At 31.8% G+C, this 24,180-nt stretch overlaps 1 protein-coding gene across 1 annotated transcript; it reads left to right on the top strand.

The window, feature by feature from the left end:
- Positions 1 to 4,710: 4,710 nt before the first annotated feature.
- On the top strand, positions 4,711 to 24,162 carry LOC107439291 (retinol dehydrogenase 14; the record flags this gene model as incomplete). Its single annotated transcript, XM_043041736.2, is given in 7 exon segments — positions 4,711 to 4,821; positions 8,661 to 8,918; positions 10,649 to 10,888; positions 15,281 to 15,373; positions 20,374 to 20,565; positions 22,668 to 22,777; positions 24,105 to 24,162. Coding segments are annotated over 6 exon segments (934 nt in total), but the record flags the coding sequence as incomplete, so codon positions are not given.
- Between the last annotated feature and the right edge of the window lie 18 nt (positions 24,163 to 24,180).

Below are 24,180 nucleotides of genomic sequence, written 5' to 3' on the forward strand. Positions count from 1 at the left end.
CATATCAATGTTTTTTCGAATTAAACAAAAATAACAGTGGTGTACAAAAACTTATGTGCGTCCCCCTGCAAGCGACTTTAAAATAATGCGACTTTTAAATGAAATTTATTCTTAATAAATACAAGAAAATTATTCACTCTATTACAATAATATATTCAAAGTTTAATTAAGTATTAATAATTGAAAAGTGAATTAAAAAATATTTTAAAAAAGAAAAATATTTTTATTGTAATTTATATAGTAGGTGTGTAATTTATATATGTTAACGGCAATTGTGATAGTTTTAAAACAAATATCAGTGTTTAAGACGCAATTCTTTTTGCCAGTCAGCTGCATGAAATCAAATTATTTTAAATATTTTTCTTTTTTCTTTTCATCAGTCAACTTCAGGGCCGGATTAACCTATAGGCACACTAGGCACGTGCCTAGGGCCTGAGAAAAAAATTAAAAAAGAAAATCAAACGTAGTGGAATCAGAAAAACAGTTTTGTTTTCCTGATTCCACTACGTTTGATTTTTTTTTTCTTTTTACGATAAATTTCGCACCCAATAAATTCTTTTTATTCATAAATTTTATTATTAGGTTTTTTTTTAAAAAAATTCCGTTGATCTTGCCTTGTTCCGGGTTTTAATATTTATGCTAGTGCCTTTTTTAACTATCGTTTGGGTTCGATAATTTTCAAGTGTTTTATTTAGATTAATTAAGTTTTCCTTTTATTTTATTGTCCCCCCCCCTTTTAATTAGGTATGAAATATATTGCGTTATTTAATCATTGGTTTTGTATATATAAGTTAATTCAGGAATTGTAACTATTTTTAAAAAATAAATCTGAGAATTTTGTATTTTTTAAACTTGTTTTTCTTGTCTAAACTTGTAAATTTTTTTATTCTTTTAAATGTTATATTTCTACCATTTTTTTTTCTCTTTAAAGTTAGGAGTACCTTTCTTTTTTCTCTTACTTTATGCATTACACTTGTCGATATTGCAGATAAAGTTCGATAAACAAATTCATAAATTAAAATCCATATTAATAAAAATGTAAAAAAAAAATATGCAAGAAAATTTCAGCATATATTTTGAAAAGAGGTGAGGAGTGGGGGAAGGAGGGGAGGGCCCAAAAACGACTATGCCTAGGGCCTATGAAAGGTATAATCCGGCTCTAGTCAACTTAGTAATATATACTTAAATAAAATTAAATTCTTTTAAATGTTAAAATTCATTTAGAACTAAAAAATATCAAACTGATATTTTACAAAAATAAAATACTTATTTATCAAAAAACAGATTTGTCGAAAAAATATATAGACTGGGGAAAAGTGATGGTTTTTTTACATGGTTTAAGTAATACAAAAGTTTGTTTTAAAATAAATTAACTCTAATGTTCTGAAATGAAAGTAAAAAATAGGTACATATTTTTATTGAGCAACATAAATGCAAATTATATTTTAATTAAAGAAGTAGCATGGGGTCTAAAATGAATTAAAATAAAAAATATCGCATTATAGCTCTAAATACGATTCAATATTCAGATCAGTATATTTTTATCTTTAGTGAATTATAAGAGATTTTATGAAGGTTAAATTTTAAAACTGTTAAAAAATACCCAAGTCAATTTTCGCGTCATATTATAATGTATTAAAAATAAGGAAATATCCATTTAAATGCACGAAGCGAAATTTACCCACTCGTGTGGAAATGCGTTACAATAAGAGCTGAAAAAAATAATACTCAGAGAAACGATACGATACCTAGAAAAACGAGTATAAGTCAAAATTTAGTTATGTACTTAGAGAAACGATACAGAAATAGTACTTGACGAAAAGAGTACTTGGAAAATGGTACGATAATGTTGACACAAAGCACGTCAAAAGTGATGACAATTTGTACAATTCGAAACTCGTACGCTTGTATGTATCAAAAAGATCAGGATTTTAAAAAAACGCGTGGATAACCTCCTAAACAGGATTAATAAAGTCACATAGATTAACTCTATGAACTAGACAGAAATAAAGAGCTTTAACCCTTTGACGGTCAGGGAAATGAGCAGTTTTCGTTTCATTAATTCGCGCAGTATTACGAGCAAACAGTAGTCGAAAGTGGCAGCTGTTTTTCAACGCCGCTCTTCCGAAAATGTCACCCTTCTCTGACTAAATGTCAACTTCTCCGCTTTCTGGAATTGTTATAATAAAGTGGTAGCAAATTATGTAGTAAATTTCGTTGGAGAAGGACAGTTACGCCTACTTTTTAATAGAGTATCCAGACGACTTGCTTTAACGTTGCATTTTATATGATACTTATAGTTTTTGATATTTAGTGGTGAGAATTACTTAAAAGAAAAAATACAAAACTGAAAGTAACTTGACTTTCGCTATCACTGGGAAATACTATTTTTAGCGGAGCAAGTTGGCATCTCTGGATGCGGTAAATAGCTCTCCTCACGCGTTTTAAGAATTTCTTAAAGTATTCGTAGTACATAAATAACAGTTTTTGCATACTTTTCGTTTTTAACATAGTCAATGCAGAATAATAATGGCGAACGAGCTCAGCTCGTCAGCGCGTATTGGGGAAAAATTTCACTACGCGAGTAGTGCTCGTTACTAACCATTACGGTCGAAATCTTGTTGCACCCGAGCGGAACTCGTTTGCGTGCATTGTGAAGCACGATTTGATTGCGAGCTGAACTCGTTCATAACCGTCAAAGGGTTAAAAGTGATTACAAAAATTCACGTATTTTGTTAAAAATTTCGTTGCGAATTCGTTTCGTTTTGAAATTTGTTACGATAACCACCGAAAAAAGGGATAAAAAATTACATTGATTTGGATAATGTTCGTTAAAAAATGCGCATTTCAAAATTTCCAATTATAATTTTTAAAATTATATGTTTAGGTGCTTCCTCGGGCCGCACAAAAGCTGGTGAGCAACTGATTGTACACCTCTAACCCCCCCCCCCCCCCCCCNGCATCGCGCGGAGTGTTATTTACCCACCCCCCTGTGTGGAATTTCTTTTCTTGGAACTGTTCTTCCCGTTTAAATACTGCTATTGAACTACTTATTTCCCCTCTGCAGAGGATCAAAATTGTGATGGCATGTCTTCGGATCAACCTCAGGGATGTTTCCCAGACCGTCGCCAATAGCCCATTGTGCAGCTCAAGTCAAGTGCGACGTAAATTAACAACATCAACACATTGAAGTACTTATTAAATTAATTTATTTTTAAGCGAACCAAAGTACTCTTGAAACTAAATAAGGTAATAAGCATTAAGTTATACGCGATCGCACATCAGTAGTTGACAAGTTGTGCTTTATTTAACTTTCTAGCCGCATTTTTTTTTTTTTTATTGAAAAAAGATCAAAATAAATCTGTTTAGCGCTCACTTTTTTTTAAAAATATTTTTTCATATCCCCTGAAATAATTATCGATTTCAAAAACCATTAAATGATTCTACTGATACTATTCCGTACTCATTACGTGCTTTAATTTAATTAGTATGAAATCCAATGGATATTTTGGCCAATCTATACCTGTCTTACTTTTTCGGAAAATTAGATTATTGAAAGATTTTATATGAATTAAATTTCAATTTTATTGTAATTTAATATAAATCGACTTCTCTTTCTTCCCCTCCAGCCATACGGGAATAAATCCGAATCAAAAGTGATAGTATATAATTTTAGCAATATAAATCGACTTTCTTTTTTTTCTTTTGGCGTAACGGAGATTTCCGTTATTGGCGATTTACGGAAAATCAAGTCAAGAGGTTCGCGAACAACTCCGTCTTCGGAAAGGTGGGATACATTTAAATTACTGAACATGCTTACAAGTTTTGAAATATGATATTTCACAGGTGAGGTGAAACTATAACAATATTGAAAGGTTGTCGGCATTCAGTGTGTCAATAGGTATACTACTTTAACCAGTACCGCGATTTTTTTAATGAAAGTAATAAGTCTTAACGCGAATGATACGTATTTAAATGTCGAGTTCCCCTGAGATTACTGTTAATAAAGACTGCTTAATTTGTTACGAATAGGATTTCCAACAACAATGTATCTTAAAATTTTTGAGGCCTAACCAGAATGCAATTATAAACCAACTTATTTTTATTTCAGAAGTGAAACTCTTATGTAATATATAATACTCTTATGCGGTATATAATATAGCTCCGAAATAAAATTTTATTCTCTGCCTTAATTTCCAATTTCAAAGGTGTTCTACGTGTAGAAAAAATAGTTAAAAAAATTTTTTGGGGGCTAGAAAAACCTAAAGATCGATTTTTTAAAAATTTTTTTTGGCATAACCCTTTAAGAATAGACTAAAATTTATTAGCAATGGTGAACATATTAAGCAACGAGAGATCACTATTTGGAAAATATTAAATGCAAAAAATCAAGTTTTTCGTTGTTTTATCACTTGTACTAGTTTTAAAATTTGGTTTTACGCCAGACTGTTGAATGCACAGGTATGGTACGGCATTTAGCCTAGCTCTGAATTCGATTTCAGAGTATACATAAACTAGTTAGGCTTCACATTCCAGAAAAATTACAGCGTTACAACTCGTATAAGTTAATTTTAATCGTATTTCTATCAATGGAACGGAACATTTCAGTAACACTGAATATACTTGCTATATCTCTCGAATTATCATGAATAATTTTATTTGATGGTTATTTCAACGCCTACAGCTAAAAAATGTCACGCTTCCGTGACTAGTTACTTAAAACTTTTCATGCGGAGGGATTAATCTAGAACAAAACATTTTACAGTTATATAGACAGACGTAGTACGTGTAATTTAAGTAGTTCGAAAATAATACCAACTGGTAAGTACCGAATTTTAAATAATTATCGGTAACACCCTTACACAAGAAATTCAAAACCTTTTTTTAGGCGTGAATCTAGCCAAGGTCGATTTAGAATCAATCAGAACTGATTCCTTCAAACAAATCGGAACTGATTCCACCCTACTTCTGATTTTCGAATCAGAAGCGAGGTCGATTTAGCGACCTAAAGATCGAATTTTAAAATTCATGTTGTTTTTTAAGCATTTCTTATTACTTGAATTTGTTGCTTAAAGTTTGTATTTTTGGAATGAGAATAGTCATTGTATAAATAAATTGCTGAAAAATGTTTAAAATAGAATAAAAATAATGATAAACAACGAATCAATGATACAATTTTTTTCCGAAAATCATCGGGGAAGGTGGGAAGAGCTAAGTTTTTAATTAGTCGCCAAGTTTCTAATTAGTCGCCTATACTCTCGCGGTTTAAATTATCTTCAAAAAATATTAAAACGTTATTTTATTTATTCTGATCTAGAGTTAACTTTCTAGATACTTCAGCGCTTGTAAATTTTTTCTCCTGCAACTATAATTTACAAAATAAAACGGGGTACAAAACTCGAAATCGCACTCATGTTCAATTATTTATATCCAAAATTATTCAGGTTATATAAATTTAAAGCAACATTTTGAAAGTTTTTTTTTTCTTAATCTGAGACCCGAGCACTAAATGGTAGATTTTTATTTACAAATATATAGCTTAGAAAAAACTCATAAATGGGATATAAAATTCCTTTCTGAAAAAAAAAATCAATTACTTAAACCTTACTATTTTGTTTAATTACAGGGCAATAAATGATAAATATTTCATTACATATACTTTTATAGAGTATTTCTTCATATTAAGGCCATGAACAGAATATTATTTGCCATAATACAGTCCAAAAGATTTACTTGAATCGAACTTGAAAATTTTCTTATAATTAAAAATTCCGGGCAACAAGAGTAAAATTAACTATATTTTTTGCTTTTTGCATAAATAATCACTTTGTAAGGACAATTAAGCAGCAAAAAAAAAATCATGAATAATAATTTTTAAATGATAAAATTATACCAAATATTGACCAAGGTTTTGGACGCTGGATCTCTAGAGGATAAAAATATGAACATTAAGTTCAGATACGCGCATATTCATATGCTACATGGTGTTCCGTAATAATCCCCTTTAAAATTTAGTTTTAGAATTCTTGTAAAAAATGATGTAAAATTAAGGATCACAAATTAATTATTGAATTGGAAAAAAAAGCAGAGAAGTTTTTAAATTCTTTATAGAATTTAAAAAATGCAATATAGAGGCATTGAAATAATCTAAAACCAGTTTATTTGAGGTGAGAGCTTAATTATGGTTTCGGTTTTTGGTGATTTAATCCCTACTTTGATCTGAAAGGCCTAAATAGTTATTAGTCATCGTCTTATAACGGTTTTCGCCCTTTTGCTTAAATATTATTTTGCGATCCATAATGTAAATGTTTTTGACAACATTAAAAATATTCTAAAAATATATTAAAGGTAGTTATCATGTTGTTGTTGTTCATTTACGTCGCACTAGAGCTGCACAATGGGCTATTGGCGACCGTCTGGGAAACATCCCTGTCGATGATCCAAAGAATACCATTACAATTTTGATCCTCTGAAGAGGGGACGGCTTCGGTAGCCCGACAACCTTCACGCGAAGTCGAGCACTTTACGGTAGAACAGTTTAACGAGAACCCTACCGCACTCCCTCGATCCCTACGCAGGCTGATCCAAGTGGTCACCCACCCGCACACTGACCGCAGCCTGAGATGCTTGACTTCGGTGATCTGCTGGGAACCGTTTCTTAACGATCAGTCCACTGCGGGACTAGTTATTATGAAGCACATTGAAGATATAAATAAAAGTATAAAACAAGTCATGTATACTACTTTTCAGATCATGATGTAGTCATATTTTATCTTATTACCGGCATAAACAACTGATTTATATAGACTCAATCCATATAGACTCGATCCATATGGGATTTGCAGCCAGGACTGATGAAGGCAAATTTAGGCCCACCAAATTTTCCGGGCTCTTTACAAAACGTTTTGAAATTTAATTACTGAAGAGTAGTCTTAACAAAATAATAATAATAATCTATTGAACTGCATGATTCAAGAGAAGCATTCTAAGAAATTTTAAAAGCAGACAATTGAAGATTGTTTTTCTACGATAAAAGTTTACGCATCTATGTATTAAAGTAAAATATAAAACAACAAAACAATGTTATGTCAAAATAAAAGTAGTTTGGTGACCACAAACAATTAACATTAGTGATTTTTGCTATAGGTCGCTGAGTAGCTGAATTATTTTTATTGTAAGCTGTAATTATTTTTTTATTTAGTATCTACTTAAACCAACAGAAAGCTAATTCATTAGATTTAACGATAAGTTCAGCACTAATGCTAAGATATTAAGGTTATTAATTATAAAATTTTTATTAGAAATACATTTCAAAACATAAATATAACCTTGGCCTGTTTGCAGTTAAATTAAGGTTTTTAATTCTAGCCTTATTTTTTCAAATCTGTTGTTGCACATACTTATGCAGGCACGTGTGCTCATTGCAGAATGCAGCTTATAAGACCTTTTAAAGTTGAAGAACGGATAGCACACTCTAGAGTCCATGGTTATGGTGAGATTGAACGCGTTGCCTCTACGCTACAGGGCAGGTGTAACCGCCTTGCCAAGGAGGCCCCTCTATAGCTTTGTAATTTTAGAACCAACTCAGAGCGCACAGAAGCTTCTAGATCAAACAGAAACAAGCCATCCTGGAAAACTTTTCGAGTGAAACTCTTACCCATATTTGCGTTATTCGGAAAGGAAGACCTCGCATGGTCAGGCCGACGGTAAGGAGACTTTGACCAATGATCTATTTAAAATGATTTATTATCTATTTAGATATTTTTCATCAGAATTATAGCCGGTGTAATAGGGCTATCTGTACTGCATTCGACTGCCCTAGACGCACTGCGACTTTTTAAAGACTACATGTAAGATGGACTGCTCGTGCATGTGTGAATCACTAGCAGTGAGAATGCACCACAAGCTGGATGCTGTATACGAAATTACCAACCATCGTCGAGTTTCGGACCAATAAATAAAGCCATATTAGAAACGACCTCTTATCCGAAAATCTATGTCCCGCAGTGGACTGGTAATAAAGACACGGTTCCCAGTAGAACACCGAAGTCTAGCATTCTGGCTGCAGTCAGTAAGCGGGTGGGTGGCCACTTTGATCAGCCTGCGTAAGGACTGAGGGTGCACGGTATCGGTCCTCTTTAAACTGTTCTATCTTATTTTATTTTATAACCGTCGTTGAACAGCCGACCCAATTTCATGGGTTTACGACTACTTACGTTCAACTCCGTAGCCTTGCAATTTTGAACCAATCCAGAAGACAAGGAAACTCCTGGATCAGTACCCCCAGAGGTATTGATTTGTTGTGGGAACATGGAGGACTTTGAGACTCGACAGATTTAACGTGCATCAGTCACCATTTACTACACGGGGAGTCTTCGGCCGGCGAGGATCGAACCCACGACCTCTTGGGTTCGATGGGCCCAGCGCCCTACCGACACACTCAGGTCATCTGACTAACAAAGCAGGGGAGTCATCCCCTCTGCAGAGGATCAAAATTGCGATGGCATGTCTTCGGATCATCCTCAGGGATGTTTTCCAGACCATCGCTATAATAACCCATTGTGCAGCTCTAGTGTGACGTAAATGAAGCACCTACCTACCGAAAATCTATATTTGATTTTAACTAATGGTTAATTAATAAGTTTTTTATTAATTTTTAGTTGGAGATCCTTTGAAGATGAGAGATGGAATAAATATTACATTAGATAAGATTACGATTGCTGACACAATCATGGCACCTGCATTCAACACTGCTTATGTGCTTTTTACTGCAACTTGTTATGTTTTATATTGTTTTATTGGGTGTGTGTTTCTGTTGGGTTTGTTTTTAAAAATTTACCTGGTTCTGAAGTCGAAACGTTACAGAAGTGGTATAAGCATGGTTGGAAAAACTGTCCTCATTACAGGAGCTAACTCGGGTATGTAATATAAAACTATCATTCTTATTCTAATTTATTGTTTTTCAGTGATTGTTTCTTAACACTTTGACGAGGAATTTTTTTTAAACTTATTTTTAATACTTTTTTTATTATCTTGTATTATATTAGGACAAAATAAGGGGAAAATATTCATTTTAATGATTTATAGTTATGAAATAAAGCATGAAACTCCTGCCTATTTCTGCGTTAAAGGGTAAAAACTTCCAAGCAATATTTCTTCAAATTTGTACTCATTGGCTGCTGTTTAGATCGAAGAAAAACAGTTATTCATCATTGAAATTTCGTTAATTTACTAATTCAATTATTGATAAATGTTTGAATATAAATGGAAAAAAAATTAAAAAAAATTTTTTTTTTTGATTTTATATTTTAGTACAAATATAATTCCGATAATCTAGCAAATTTTTTGTAGTTACCATTAAACTGTTTTTTATTATTAAAAAATACCAAAATATATTTTTGCTTGTAATTAGAGCATCAGCAAAAAATATATAATAGCGACACATATGTCTCATCTGTTACAGCAGAATTTTCCGAAAATTAGATTTATTATTTATCGATTCTAAGCACATTCGAGAAATATTTTCTCCTTATAAGTACAAGAAATAATTCGGGCAAAGTTTGAAACCCAATATTTTCATCGTGGTATACATAGATCGCTAACTTATTTTCGAAGATGTTATTTTAAGTTGATCACTAAAGCTCGTTTGAAATCATGAAGGGCTCTATTATCAGGATTCTTCTCCAGAAAAAAGAGCTATAAGCACTCTATAGCAGGACTAGAGCATTTTCTTGTCTTCCTTACAGCACGAGACATTCTCTAGACTTAAACTGATTAGATTTTTCCGTCCCATCTTTCTTAGAGAAAAGAGCTTTAGCATTCTCAAAAGCAAAAATCCTTGTGTAAAGAATGAATTAAAGTATTAGTGAGTTGCAGCCCTTGGCAAGAACCATTTATGACGTCATAGTGACGAATAAATATTTAATACACACATGTAAAAATTTAAACACTCATCTAATGGGTTGTTATTCAGGAGATTTTTTATATCCTTCCTTTTGTATTTATTTTTAACGTATTGCATTACAATGTTAACCAATAGATACACGAGGGTAAACAAGTGCAAACCGGTCACGTAAAAACAATAATGCTGTATAGTATATACTGATAATTAAGATTTTACATAGAATCTTATAGTGGGTCTGATAATTTGGCCAGGGACTGTAGCAGGTACTCCATCTTGGAAAGTAAAAAGACATTTCTGAATTTGTCCGCTAGAAAATAGAACTAATTTCAGTAAAATCGAGGTACCCGGTCTCATGCCACTACCCGCAGACTTACCCCACTCTTCCCTATATAGCGGCTCGTCTAGAGCTGATTACTTAATTTAATTTTCCGAGTAAGCCAGTTGAACATCTCCATATCGGTTCCTGATCTCACCATCTGCAATGACCACCGTCCGGTACTTGTTCACCCAATTGAAATATACATGTATAAATTTAATCTTCCCAGTTGGTCAAATTCTGTGATGCTTGTTTTTATTTAATTTCTTTCGGGCAAAAAATAATTAAAATTCCATTTCTTCAAATAGTATATTATAAAATTAATTTTGTTTGTATTTCCAATTTTTAACGACTATGAAGAAAGTGAACTAGTCCATTAAAACCATTTGTTTTCGATTATTATTATGATAATCAGATAAATGTTTCAGGTATTGGCAAGGCAATAGCTTACGATTTGGCAGAACGAAGTGCCCGTGTCATAATGGCATGCAGAAATTTGACAGAAGCTGCCGAAGTTGCTGAAGCCATCACATGTTCCACAGGAAATGAAAACATTATCGTCAAGCATTTGGATCTCAGCTCCTTCAAATCTGTTCGAAAATGTGCCCGGGAAATTATCAGAGGTCAAGAACGATTAGATGTTTTAATCAACAATGCCGGCATTGGAGGTAACTGAAACAATATCTTAATTCAAGGTTTCCACGATCTGGAAAGAGGTAAAAAGAGGTCACAAAATTGAAAAAAGACCATACTATAATGTATTCGTTAGTACACTTTAGCATCCAAATAGAGTCTCGGTGCTGCCATCTAGTGTAGCAAAAACTAGACGTCCAAATTAACATGACCACCGGTATCTCACCCACTGTGGTGGTCCTGAAAGAGTGGATACCACCTCTGGAGAACGCACTAGGTCTGCTCATCGGCAAGACCGATTATGCAGCTCATTGGAGAAAAAAATTAATAATGTATTTGTTTATGTAAGAGAGTGTTGTGCAGTGCGCATAATGAAAAACGGACCACACCACCCTGAATAACTTTCGATCTAATAATCGGATGATCACGTTATAGAACTCAATCTTAATGGTTCTAGGGAGTGACCAGAAACATGCTAATTAATTAGTGCAGATGATATTTTAAGTTGTGAATTCAAACAGAAAAACGTACTTTTTCTGACAATACCTTTTTTGGTTTGGTCTGACAATACCTTTAATGGTTTTTGACCCCTGAAATAGGGGGGTAGCCGGAATCTGGAAAATATGGTTCCAATAGTTTGATCAGGAGAGTGGCTCAAAGCTTAGACCTCTTAATGTTAATTTTACCTTTTGCGTATTTCCCCCTATTTCCAGAACTTAAAGCGAATTGAAAACTTTTTGCATCCCATTATATAGTTATTCGCTTATCAAATGACAATTTTATGCAAAAAATAACTATTAGTAAATATTTTTCATTTATTATTATTTTTTATTAGTTCATTTATTATAATCTATTATTATTTTATTTAATAATAATAGAAAACATTTTGAATTGTAAGGTGTACAATTTCTGGTCCATCATTTTTTAAAAAAAAGCAATTTTACATAGCAAAATACAAAATTTGTGCGAAGTCGGTCAAATAGTTCCTATGAAAATAAAATTTTAAAAAAGTCTTATTTTTGCTTAACTTTCGACTGCTCTCGTAATCTAACTATTGATACGACATTTGGGGGTCAGAAATCCAAATCCATCAACAACAAAAAAGTAGGTTTACTCATAGAAAGTAAATTTCGCAATTTAAAATGTCGTCTGCTCTGTTTAATTAGTATTTTTAAGGTCACCCCCGAACCATTAAGATTTAATCCTAGAACATGAAGATCCGTTCATTAGATCAAAAGTTATTCAGGGTGATCCCTTTTTTATTTTGCGCCCTGGTTCTTGGGCATAGCTGCCAACTCTACTGGGTTTTGTCAGTTTTTTCTGGTCTACTGGCTTAATTAAAAATTCTTCTCGTTTTTGCTTATTTTAATAAAAAGGCTTAATTAAAAATTATTCTCCTTTTTGCTTATTTTAATAAAAAGGCTTAGTTAAAAATTCTTCTCGTTTTTGCTTATTTTAATAAAAAGCCTTGAAATAGGGAAAGTTTTTGAAAATTCCTTATCAAAAAATTTTTTTTACACAGTTTATTGTTTGCTGGAGTATTTAAATAAGTGTTACTGTTAGTCAGCATTATTTATAACTTTCTAATTTTAAATTAGTTAAAAAAAAACTTATAACTAACTACAATGAATTTAACATCTATTATTATACTAAATTATAAGTTTTAAAATGTAAAAAGTACAATTAACACATTTCTCATTCAATTTCATTTAGCTTCAAACATAAATGGAAAATATTGCAGTCAATTTAAATTTTGTTATTAATGAAATATAATTTTAGCTATAAAAATTTCTGAATTTCCTTTATCAAAAATATTTAATAAATTATGTGATATTATATTTCACAAAATCTACTATAGATTTTTTTCCTTCGTTGGACAAAACTTCGCTTGAACAAACTTTCGAATGGACAAAACTTCAGTCTGATGAATTCTAAAATTACTAATTATTATTAATTTATGCATTAGTTTTAATAGAAAATATTTTATATGTTAAATAATTTCCATAAATTTAAATTCATAATTAACTTAATTTTAATAAAAGTAGATATATTAAATTATATATTTTTTTATAGTTTTTTTTTTTTTTTTTGTAATTGAGAAACTGGAATAAAGGAAGCTTAATGTAAATTTAGAAATTTTAATGTTTTAAAGCTCTAAATTCATAACTAATTTAACTTTAATAAAATAAAAATATTAAAATAATTTTTTTTATATTTTATTATTTTAATTTAACCATTTACCTGCCAATGTTCGAATAATGCAACATTGATTTTGAATTTGATTTTAATGTAGCAATTGAAGTTCGAATACTATTTTTTATACACATTTAAAACTTACAGTATGAAGTATTTTTTGTTTTTAGTTTGATTCCGTTTGCATTATTATTATTATTTTTATATGAATTTTGAAAAGCTAAGTTCTCTATTGAAGTTTTGTTAAGCGAAGTTTTGTCCAGTGAAGTTTTGACTCCGATTTTGGTATTCAGATATTATTTTTTTGTCGGAGAACGAAAACTTTTTGTAAATATTTTTTACAAATTAGAAAATTTATTAAAAATTGTTTCTTTTTCTTCTTCTTCAGTGGTACTACAACCCTGGGTAGGCCCTGGTCCTCTCAAGAGTTTTTCCCCAGGCCTCTCTACTTTTGCCCATAGTTTTCCAATCAATCACTCTTAAAATGGCGAGATTCCTTTCTAGGCAGTTAACCCATATGAGATAGGGTAGGCCCCTATCTCTTGTTCCAGAGGGTGTGGCCAAGAATATTTTCTGTGTTGAACATTCTTTGTTCATTTAAATAGCCCATTTAATTCATTGTACTTTTATGAATTTGATGACGTCGGGGTCTTTGAAGGCACAATAGAGTCTGTGCCATAAGCCATCAACTCGTATTCCTAGAAAAGTTGCTCTCAGTATCCTCCTTAAAAAAAATTTTTACTTAAGGAATTTTTTATGGTAAATGCAAGGGACTGAGAAGTTAATTGTCTTAGAAAAAGGAAGAAAAATTGCTTATTGAATTGCTTTGCATTGTGCTGTAATCTAGATTAAATTTCCTATCTACCTATCTAGACACCTATCTTTCCTATCTACCTATTTACCTATCTAGAAACAATATTAAGGACTAGTATCGTGTAAAAATGTCACCTTCGGGAAAACTTTGCCTCATCATTTTATAGTTTCGAGTCCTTCAGTTGATTCTATTTTTTTTATCACAGTAGTCAATTATTACATCTCGTATTTGAATATCTTCTGTTTCGAAAAAAATATCTCTAAATAACATTTTTTAAAAAAAACCCAACTATTCAGCCGATTTCCCCAAATTTTGTATTTTGCCGTACTTCAAAATGAAGTAAACAATTGTATACCTAACAANGGAATTTACCTATCTAGAAACAATATTAAGGACTAGTATCGTGTAAAAATGTCACCTTCGGGAAAACTTTGCCTCATCATTTTATAGTTTCGAGTCCTTCAGTTGATTCTATTTTTTTTATCACAGTAGTCAATTATTACATCTCGTATTTGAATATCTTCTGTTTCGAAAAAAATATCTCTAAATAACATTTAAAAAAAAAATGCAACTATTCAGCCGATTTCCCCCAAATTTTGTATTTCGCCATATGAAATTACATACTTTAAAATGAAGCAAACAATTGTATACCTAACAATTCAAATTTTTTTTTACTATTATTAAATAAAAATTAATAAATATTTACTAAAATTTATTTTTTTTTGTATGGAATATATTATCTTTGGATAAATGAATTTTATAATTATGAGCAAATTTTTTTTAATTCGCTTAAAAATTCTCGTGATATAGCGAAATACACAAAAAGTAAAATGAACATTAAGGGGTCCAAACTTTCGACGGCTCTCTTGACCATACAATTAGGACCAAATTTTCCAGATTGCGGTTATCCCCTAAATTTCGAGAGCTAAAAATTCGAATGCATCATAAGAAAAAGTATGCTCATTCAGAGAAAGAAAGTTTTTTTTGCTGATTTCGTAGTTTGAAATATCGTCTGCACTAATTAATTAGCATATTTGCTGTCAATTCTTCGAACCAATAAGACTGAACCCTAGAACGTTCCTGGTCGCCCGTTTATTTTTTGAGCACTGTATAAGGGTATGATAATTTTTTTAAGTAGAAAATTAACACACGAGACATTCTTGAAAATAATAAATTTAAATTTAGCTGGAACACTAATTGAATAAAGGTTCACCTTCTTTGTTGTATGAGTTATGTAGGTAACAGCAATCGATGCCAAATTTTGATTGTATTGCAAAACGTGGTGTTAAGTTTACATTATTAATCTATCTTCTCCATTAACTTCCGCTTCGATCATTTTTTTTCCTTACTGAAGAAGGTATTATCTTTCCTTGTCATTAAATTTTTTTTCCTGATATTTGAAAAGAAATTTTTTTTTTAGTTAATCTAGGACCAGATGAAACGGAGGATGGTAATGAGACAATTATGCAGACAAATTATTTAGGACACTTCTTGCTGACGACACTACTTTTAGGTAGGTTCTTTTTTTGTCACAGTAACCTCACATTGAATAATCAATAGCAGTTAGTCTTATCCAGAGTCAGTATGGTCCAGAAAATTAGTGCATTTAGTTGTAAAGCTTGAGGTTAGGTATGACGTCATAGAAGACAGCGGTCGCTCTATCACATAACACCTTAAAATTATGTCCATACTTGATCGATTTGCACAAAAAAAGGAGTTAGTATGCTATAGCCACTATAAGTTCGATAGAGCCACAATGGCTCAGGGGATAGAGTGTTCGCCTTCCAATACGGCGAACCGGGTTCGAATCCCAGTCGATACGAATTCCGCATCCGGCTTGCACCGACCACAGTGCTGACGTGAAATATCCTCAGTGGTAGACGGATCATGAGTTAGAGTCCCCTTGCCGTGAGACTAACCGTGGAAGGCTCTCGTGGTCTTCCTCTCCATAAAACGCAAATGCGGATTAGCTCCATCAAAAAGTCCTCCACGAAGGCAGATTTCTCCCAATGTCCTCTGGATAGGGTTCAAAATTACAAGGCAACGGAGTCGAACATTAGTAGTGGTAAAACCATAAAAAATTGGGTCGGCTGTTCAACGACGGTTATAAAATAAAAAATCTATAGTAATGTGAAGGTGTCTGAAAATTCCGGGATTCTGGTCACCATAGCGTCAAAAGAAATTCAGCTACATTTTGAGTACCTAACATTTTGTTTGAAATTCGCTTAAAATTTCAGTTTTTCTAAAATGTATATCAAACTCCAAATAATTCCTGTTAGAATAAATTAATAAATTTTTTTCTTCTTAAAATGACATCTAACAAGAAAATTCTTAAAATCAGCTTAACTCGTTAAGTCGGATATCATCATTTAGACCGGTTTTCTATTTTCAGTGCCGCTGATTATTTAGCAGATAATTGTTCTTATCATGTAAGGTAATATATTTGGTGATTATAAAAAAATATTAGTTCTAGTGAAGCTAACATGAAAAGTTAAGTCATGGAACTCGGGTATGAATAAAATACAGTTATTTCCAGACTATTACCTAATCCGAATCCTAAGTTTTTCGGTTTTTCTGATTTATTCAAACTAGATTTATTCATTTAAAAGCAAACTCATTTTTGACAACTTTACTTATTTACTTCTAGATAATATTAAAAATAATGATAATTTTCTTAATTAGGAAATTAAAAGGGAAGTACAATGGCGTTTTCCGGGAAATGAACAAAAGCAATAAAGAGTTCCAAAACACGCGTATTACTAAGGCTTCGTCTTCACAATGATATTTAACCCGAGCAGTTTTTTTTCCTTCAGTTTTCGGAGATTCGAGAAAAAAATTTCTGGAATAAAAAGTAAATAAAACTGAAACAAAAAAAAAACTTAAAAAACAGCTTGTGCAAAGTCTGAAAACATCAGAAAATTGCAAAAAAATTCCTGGCTTAAATATTACCGGGCTTTTAAGGTTTTTAATATATCCTATAATTCAGGGATTATATGTTTTGAAATTTGGGTAAAATCTAGAACAATCTTTTGGTAAAATTTTTGTAAAATTTTAACAAACTTTTTTTTCGAGACATCATTCATTCTTCAAGAAAAGTTTTGTTTCCAAATTAACAAAAGATATGTTCCCTAATTTGCTATTTGTGAGTACATAACTTTGCTTGTACTTTTAGTACAAACCTTCATTTAAAGGAGATAAAGTAAAAGAATAACTCGAAAGAGCTGAAATACGTTATCTAGGCACGTTATAACGCTTATCCTTTTAAATTTCAATGAAAGCTGAACCAAGAAAAGCTATTGTTAAAGAGACGAGTAGCTTATTGTTGTTTATCATAGGAGATCTTGTTTTGTTTTTTTATCTAAACATGAAGAAAAAAAAACAATAATAAAAATGAAAAATAATTTAGAGTATGAACTTAATTTTTTTTACGATTCGTAAGCAATCTATCCATTCATTTGATCCTGGTAAATATTAAGGCAAGATCGTTTAGAATAATTTAGATTTTGATTTGTAAAGGAGACTAGATGGTCTGATTTGATTTTCAAAGAAACCGTTAATTTGGCAACCTTGATTTGGCTGAATTTTTATTTCTGGAGGTGAAACTTAGTATATACCTATATTGCCCAAAAGCAGTCAAAATGACTGGATTGTAAAAGAATAAATAAATTTGTTTAAAATTAAATTTTAACTTTTTTTAATATTATTTACAGTTATATAACAAGTTATTAGTAAATATTAACAATAAAAAAAATTATATGTTGTACAAAAAGTCACAAAATTCTAAGAAATTGTGTTATTATATACATCATTGTTTTTTGTAATTGAAATTAAAAAGCAGTCTTCCTTGGGCAATCTAGTGTTAGTGGAATTAATGTTCTTAATATTATTATGATACACTTATCTTGATATATACTTAAAAATTAGGACACGCAAAAAAAAATCATTACTTGAATAGAATGTAAGCTATAAAGTTGCGTTTTTAAGAACGAATATCAATTAGAAAAATAGTTTAAATTGCCAATTTCTCAGTAATCCATCCTACTATGGGTTACATATTATGATACACTTATATTGATATATACTTAAAAATTAGGACAGGCAGGGCCTGATTATTGCCTAGGCCCAATAGGCACGGGCCTAGGGCCCACACTTTCTGGGGGCCTCAAAAATTAGTAACAAGTCCACAATATTACTTTTTTTTTAAAATACTGAAATAAACAGTTTTTCTCAAAACGGCATTTTTTTATTTCAAATTCGATTTATATTGTGATAAACCAAACTCGTGTAAACATTACACTTTCAAAAGTATAGCTGAATTTTAATGGGTTCAATTTTTCCGCCAATGGCTTAAGCAAATGCAATAAGAATGCATATTTGCAATGTCTCTCATAAATGATTAGTGTCAACAAGAACTAAAAGCTTATTTTTAACAAATATGTAAAGCTGTTGATGGAAGGCTACAATCTTTTAAATAATTCAGCTAATCAGTGACATTTAGCAAAAATCACTGATTTCAACTCTTTCTGGTCCCCAAACTACTTTTATTTTGACATAACATTGTTTTGTTGTTTTATATCTTGCTTTAATATTTAGATGCAAAAACTTTATCTTAGAAAAATAATATTCAACTGTCTGCTTTCAAAATTTTTTAGAATGTTTCTCTTGAATCATGCAGTTCAATAGATTTTTTTTATTGTTCGGACTACTCTTCAGTAATTTAATTTCAAAATATTTTGGTAGGGGGTCTGAAAATTTTGTGTCCCTTGGGCCTGAATTTGTCTTGATCGGTCCCTGATGAGGACAGGCGAAAAGAAACATTACTTGAATAGAATGTAAGTTATAAAGTTGCGTTTTTAAGGGTANGAGGTCTTGTTTTTGTTTTTATCTAAACATGAAGAAAAAAAAACAATAATAAAAATGAAAAATAATTTAGGGTATGAACTTACTTTTTTTTACGATTCGTAAGCAATCTATCCATTCATTTGATCCTGGTAAATATTAAGGCAAGATCGTTTAGAATAATTTAGATTTTGATTTGTAAAGGAGACTAGATGGTCTGATTTGATTTTCAAAGAAACCGCTAAATTGGCAACCTTGGTTTGGCTGAATTTTTATTTCTGGAGGTGAAACTTAGTATGTACACTATATTGCCCAACAGCAGTCAAAATGACTGGATTGTAAAAGAATAACTAATGTGTAAAGAATTTTGTTTAAAATTAATTTTTAATATTTTTCGCATCATTTACAGTTATATAACAAGTTACTAGTAAATATTAACAATAAAAAAATTATATGTCGTACAAAAAGTCACAAAATTCTAAGAAATTATGTCATTATATACATCATTGTTTTTTCTAATTGAAATTGAAAAGCAGTCTTCCTTGGGCAATCTAGTGTTAGTGGAATTAATGTTCTTAAGATTATGATACTCTTATCTTGATATATATACTTAAAAACTAGGACAAGCGAAAAAAAAAATTATTACTTGAATAGAATGCAAGTTATAAATTTGCGTTTTTAAGAACGAATATAATTTCGAAAATTAGTTTAAAATTGCCAATTTCTCAGTAATCCATCCTACTATGGGTTACATATTATGATACACTTATATTGATATATACTTAAAAATTAGGACAGGCGAAAAAAACCATTACTTGAATAGAATATAAGTTATAAAGTTGCGTTTTTAAGAACGAATGTCAATTAGAAAATCAGTTAAAATTGCCAATTTCTCAGTAATCCATCTTATACAAGTGAAATAAAAGATTGAATCTGGGCCAGATCTTGAAGTAGTAGCGAAGAAGAAGGCCTAGCTGGTAATATATTTAAAAAGAAGTAAAAAGATATGTATAAAAAGTGGGATATTAAGGCTGTTATTCAAAGGTTCCGTCGTCTTACGAAATGTTGCTTTTCTGCGAATAATATGCTATTTTCATAACTGCTGTAAGTTTGAAACAGTTACTCATGACTGTTAGAACAAGTTTAGAATATCTAAAGCCAACGCTGTCTATGCTTAGACTGAAAATGGCATAAAACGTCAATAAGCCGCAGTTTTGTGATAATGAAAGCCAGTTGTGATCTAATTTTTTAATATTTAAAAACTAACTCAAATGTTGCATTATCTGGGCTCATGAAAATTTGCAAAACGTTCTAAAGCCCAGATAATTCTTCACGGCTGATATATAGTTTAAAATCATCGCTTTGCTTCGAGTGTAAGGCACTTAAACTGTGGCTTTCCTTGGAGACAAATCTTTGAAAAACCATGGTAAACAAGAGTAAAGCACTTAAACTGTGGCTTTCCTTGGCGTCAGATCTTTGAAAAACCATGATAAACAAGAATAAGGCAGAAAAGCATGCCGGAAACGAGCTCAGACCGCATAGCGATCTTAAATGAGTTACGTAAGCATTCCAGGGTTTAAGTTTACAGCTCTTGCATTAACACGCTGTATAATGATGATGTAAACGAGTTCGAGTCAGCTTATTTATTAATTTGTTTATTTGTTTTTATTCTAGATATTCTGAGGCAGAGTTCTCCCAGCCGTATCATCAACGTGGCTTCCTCTGCTTATCGTTTCTCAAATTTGGAAAGAGAGGATTTAGATTTTTCATCCACCGAAGACTACTCTGATCAGCAAAAATACGCTAATTCCAATTTAGCTAAAATTATGTTTGCTAGAGAATTAGCATTGAAACTTCTGAACTCGGGTAAGCCATTACCTTCCCTCCCAACAATTTTACTGTAACCAAAATTTTCTTTGAAGCAACAGCTTTGAGTCATACGTAAAAGATGAAAAGTGGAAGAAAAATTATTTCGTTGAAATAGTTTTTGCTGCTACTTGATTGTATCTTAAAACCAAAAATAGTGGTAACTACTCTACTTCACCAGAGTGGTTTTCCACTAAGTGTTATATGGATGCACTGCAAGCTCTTTACTGACTATACTTCCTGGTTACTGTTTCCCATGTATTTTGAAGCCATTTCGATCGCAGCGTGATCAATGTGTTCTGAGAATCCTTTGAGTAGTATTTGAAGTAATGAAGAAAGCAATGAAAATAAAAATATGACCACCGAAGCAGACGTCTTCAGGGGGTACCGGCCTCGGAAACCATAAAACAAAACCTTTTCTATTGAGAGAGAGGACAAATGTCAAAATTAACTTTCTCAGTACCCCGAAGGTTTTGTAGAAGTCCAAGAAAAAATACATGAAATACATAAAACCAAATCAGAAAAGAAATTTCAACAAGATCTTGAGAAAATGATACCGAGGCCGGTACCCCCTGAAGACGTCGGCTTCGGTGGTCATATTTTTATTTTTATTTCCATTATTTTCTTTATTGCTTCAATTATTGTTTCTTCATTTCAAAGAAAGTTTTGTCAATTTAGAATTTAATATTTTGTATTCTTTTACTTTGAGTAGTATCATATTTCTTGTATTCGTGTATTTGTTACCTGATTTATTATTTGTGTTTAAAAAAAAAAAGAATCGCGCTCACTCGCGTTGTAAAAATTGTCATTTGAAGGCCTGTCATTTCAAGTCTAAGAATCGTCCTTTGAGAGAGAAAAAAAAGAATCTTCTTGCCTTGTCAACAATATACCAATTTCAAAATTTAAACCCTAATTGATAATTGGTAAAATGAACCTAATCTCGCTACCCGAACAATATGCTAAGACTAAGGTATGATGCACGGCTTACAACAAGAACAAACAGTAATAAGCAATAAGCAAGGAGGTACAAATCGGGACAGCCAAAAAAGCGAGATCTTTCTAAATCTAACAACCATGTCACCTTTTTTAACAATACATCTGTAAGTAACTAAAACAAATTTTCACTTCAAACTAACCAGAATAATATCATTAATATCTTATGAAATACAGAAAATTTGAGCTCAGAAACTATATGATTTACTTCTTTTATTAAATCAAAATTATCAGTTTGAAAATATCGTCTCATAGAATAAGCTGTAATAAGCAGCTGTATACTTTCTAACCGNGTGTATCGAACCTGATCTTCTGAAGGAAAAGTTCCTGGTACAGCTAAAAACTAAGAATGTTCTTCTACGTTACTTAATACAAAGTATCTGACACCATTTTTTGTGTTCAGTAGCACTAAAATTTGTAATTACACTGTAATATGATACACGTAAGAGTTAGTAAAGTTAATTTTACTGTACAATATAAAGTAAGAATCATTGACTTAGAATGAATACACTATCTGTACACTGTACTATATATACTGTATAATACTGTATATACACTAATTCTTAAAATAAAAAAGTATTATTAAAGTAATAAAAGCGAATTCAGTTGATGTATAGCAGGGTAAAAGACTACAATAATCTCACACAGCCTCCTACTTGATTGCAAACAAACTACTAACGATATCAAAAGTGTGCCAACATTGGTGTTTTCGGAAGTGAAAATTATTCAAATATGGTAGGATGATTGAAAAATTTGATAGCACTGCTTTAAAAATTGATTGAAAAATTTGATTGTATTACCTATTCCTTTTCTAATAAATTATTTACCAGTAATGCAATTGTATCTTTAATTGCTTTTATTTTTGCCATGCTAACGGAAAGAGTAAGATTTTTATTGTTTAAATAAACTTTTGAATGCCTTTATAGCTTGTATTTATAATTTACTTCTTTTGTCTTTATTATTGTGAGAGAACGTTAAGCTTTTTAAAAGTTGTAAAAATATTAAGCGTTTAAGTAACCGTAGAGAATTGAACATTTTAATTTTGAAGTTAAATTCAAAAATGTCACAGCAACACTGTATTTGTAACTTTTTCTTCTTTTTTTTCGCAGCAGTTACAGTAAACACTGTATGTTTGGACCTTGTGAACACGAGTTTATTTTATCACTCAACATCTCTATTTTCCAAATTCTTATCTTACATGACATTTTTATTTGGGCAAGTAAGTATATAGAGACTTCATTAACATTTCCCTCCAATGTACGGAACATTCTGTAATTACTGCATTTTGATATATATTTCTGGAATCATTTTCGAAAATGAATTAAAAATGTAAATGTTATAGAGTGCTAAAATATTTAAACAAAAACAAAACAGAAACGTGATCAAAATCTGACGACTAGTTTAACGAAATATGACGGATTTTTTACAACTACTAATGTTCAACTCCATAGCCTTGCAATTTTGAGCCCAATTCAGACGTCAAGGGAACTCCCGAATCAAGTATTGAGAGAAATTTGGTTTTGTGGTGGACTTTTTGGTGAAACTAACCTGTATTTGCGTTACAGGCTGAGAAAAAACACGAGAACCTCTCACGATTATCCTGACGGAAAGGGGACTCTAAAATCTAATCCATAATCCGTCTACTACTGGGGATATTTCACGTCATCACTGTGGTCGGTGCAAGCCGGGTGTGGAATTCGTATCTAACAGCATCACTGGGATTCGAACCCGATTCACCTCATTGGGAGGTGAACGCTTTATCCCCTGAGCCATCGCGGCTAAATAGGACGGATTTTATAACCGTCGTTGAACAGCCGACCCAATTTATGGGTTTACGACTGCTAATGTTCAACTCCGTAGCCTTCTAATTTTGAACCCAATCCAGAAGACAAGGGAAATCGAATATTGGGTAAAATTTGCCTTCGTGGAGGACTTTTTGATGGAGCTAACCCGCATTTGCGTTACATAAAGAGGAAGACCGCGAGAACTTCCCACGGTTAGCCTGACGGCAAGGGGACTCTAACCCATGATCCGTCTACCACTGACGATATTTCAAGTCAGCACTGTGGTCTGTGCAAGCCGGATGCGGAATTCGCATCAACTGGGATTTCAACCCAGTTCCCCTCATTGGAAAGCGAACGCTCTATCCCCTGAGCCACCGCGGCTCAAATTGAACGGATTAAGGAAATTAAACCTTCAAACCTACCTTTAAATCAAATACATATACCTTTTTTCAAGAATCTATCATTTTTAACCACCATATACGCCACGTAATTTTGACACATGATGTATATTTTTGACTATAATTAAAAGTAGTTTTTGTTTGTAGTTGGTAAAGGTAGCCAATACGCCTCAGTGTTAGCACTCTTGGCGTTTATCGCCAAAAGAGAGTTGTCGCTTGCTCATTGCCGAATGAATCTGAAACTTCGTAGATAGTTCACTTTAACAGGGTTCGATTGTAGAATACTGTAAATTTTACATAAAAGACAAGAATAATGATTTATTTTTATTTTATTTTATTTATTTAATACTATTATTTCTTCCAGACTCCGGTAGCAGCAGCTCAGACTGCCATTAAACTCGCAGTCGATCCGAGCTTGGAAAGTCGGCTTCGGTGGTCAT

Source organism: Parasteatoda tepidariorum, chromosome 3, assembly GCF_043381705.1.
Source record: "Parasteatoda tepidariorum isolate YZ-2023 chromosome 3, CAS_Ptep_4.0, whole genome shotgun sequence".
NCBI lineage: Eukaryota > Metazoa > Arthropoda > Arachnida > Araneae > Theridiidae > Parasteatoda > Parasteatoda tepidariorum.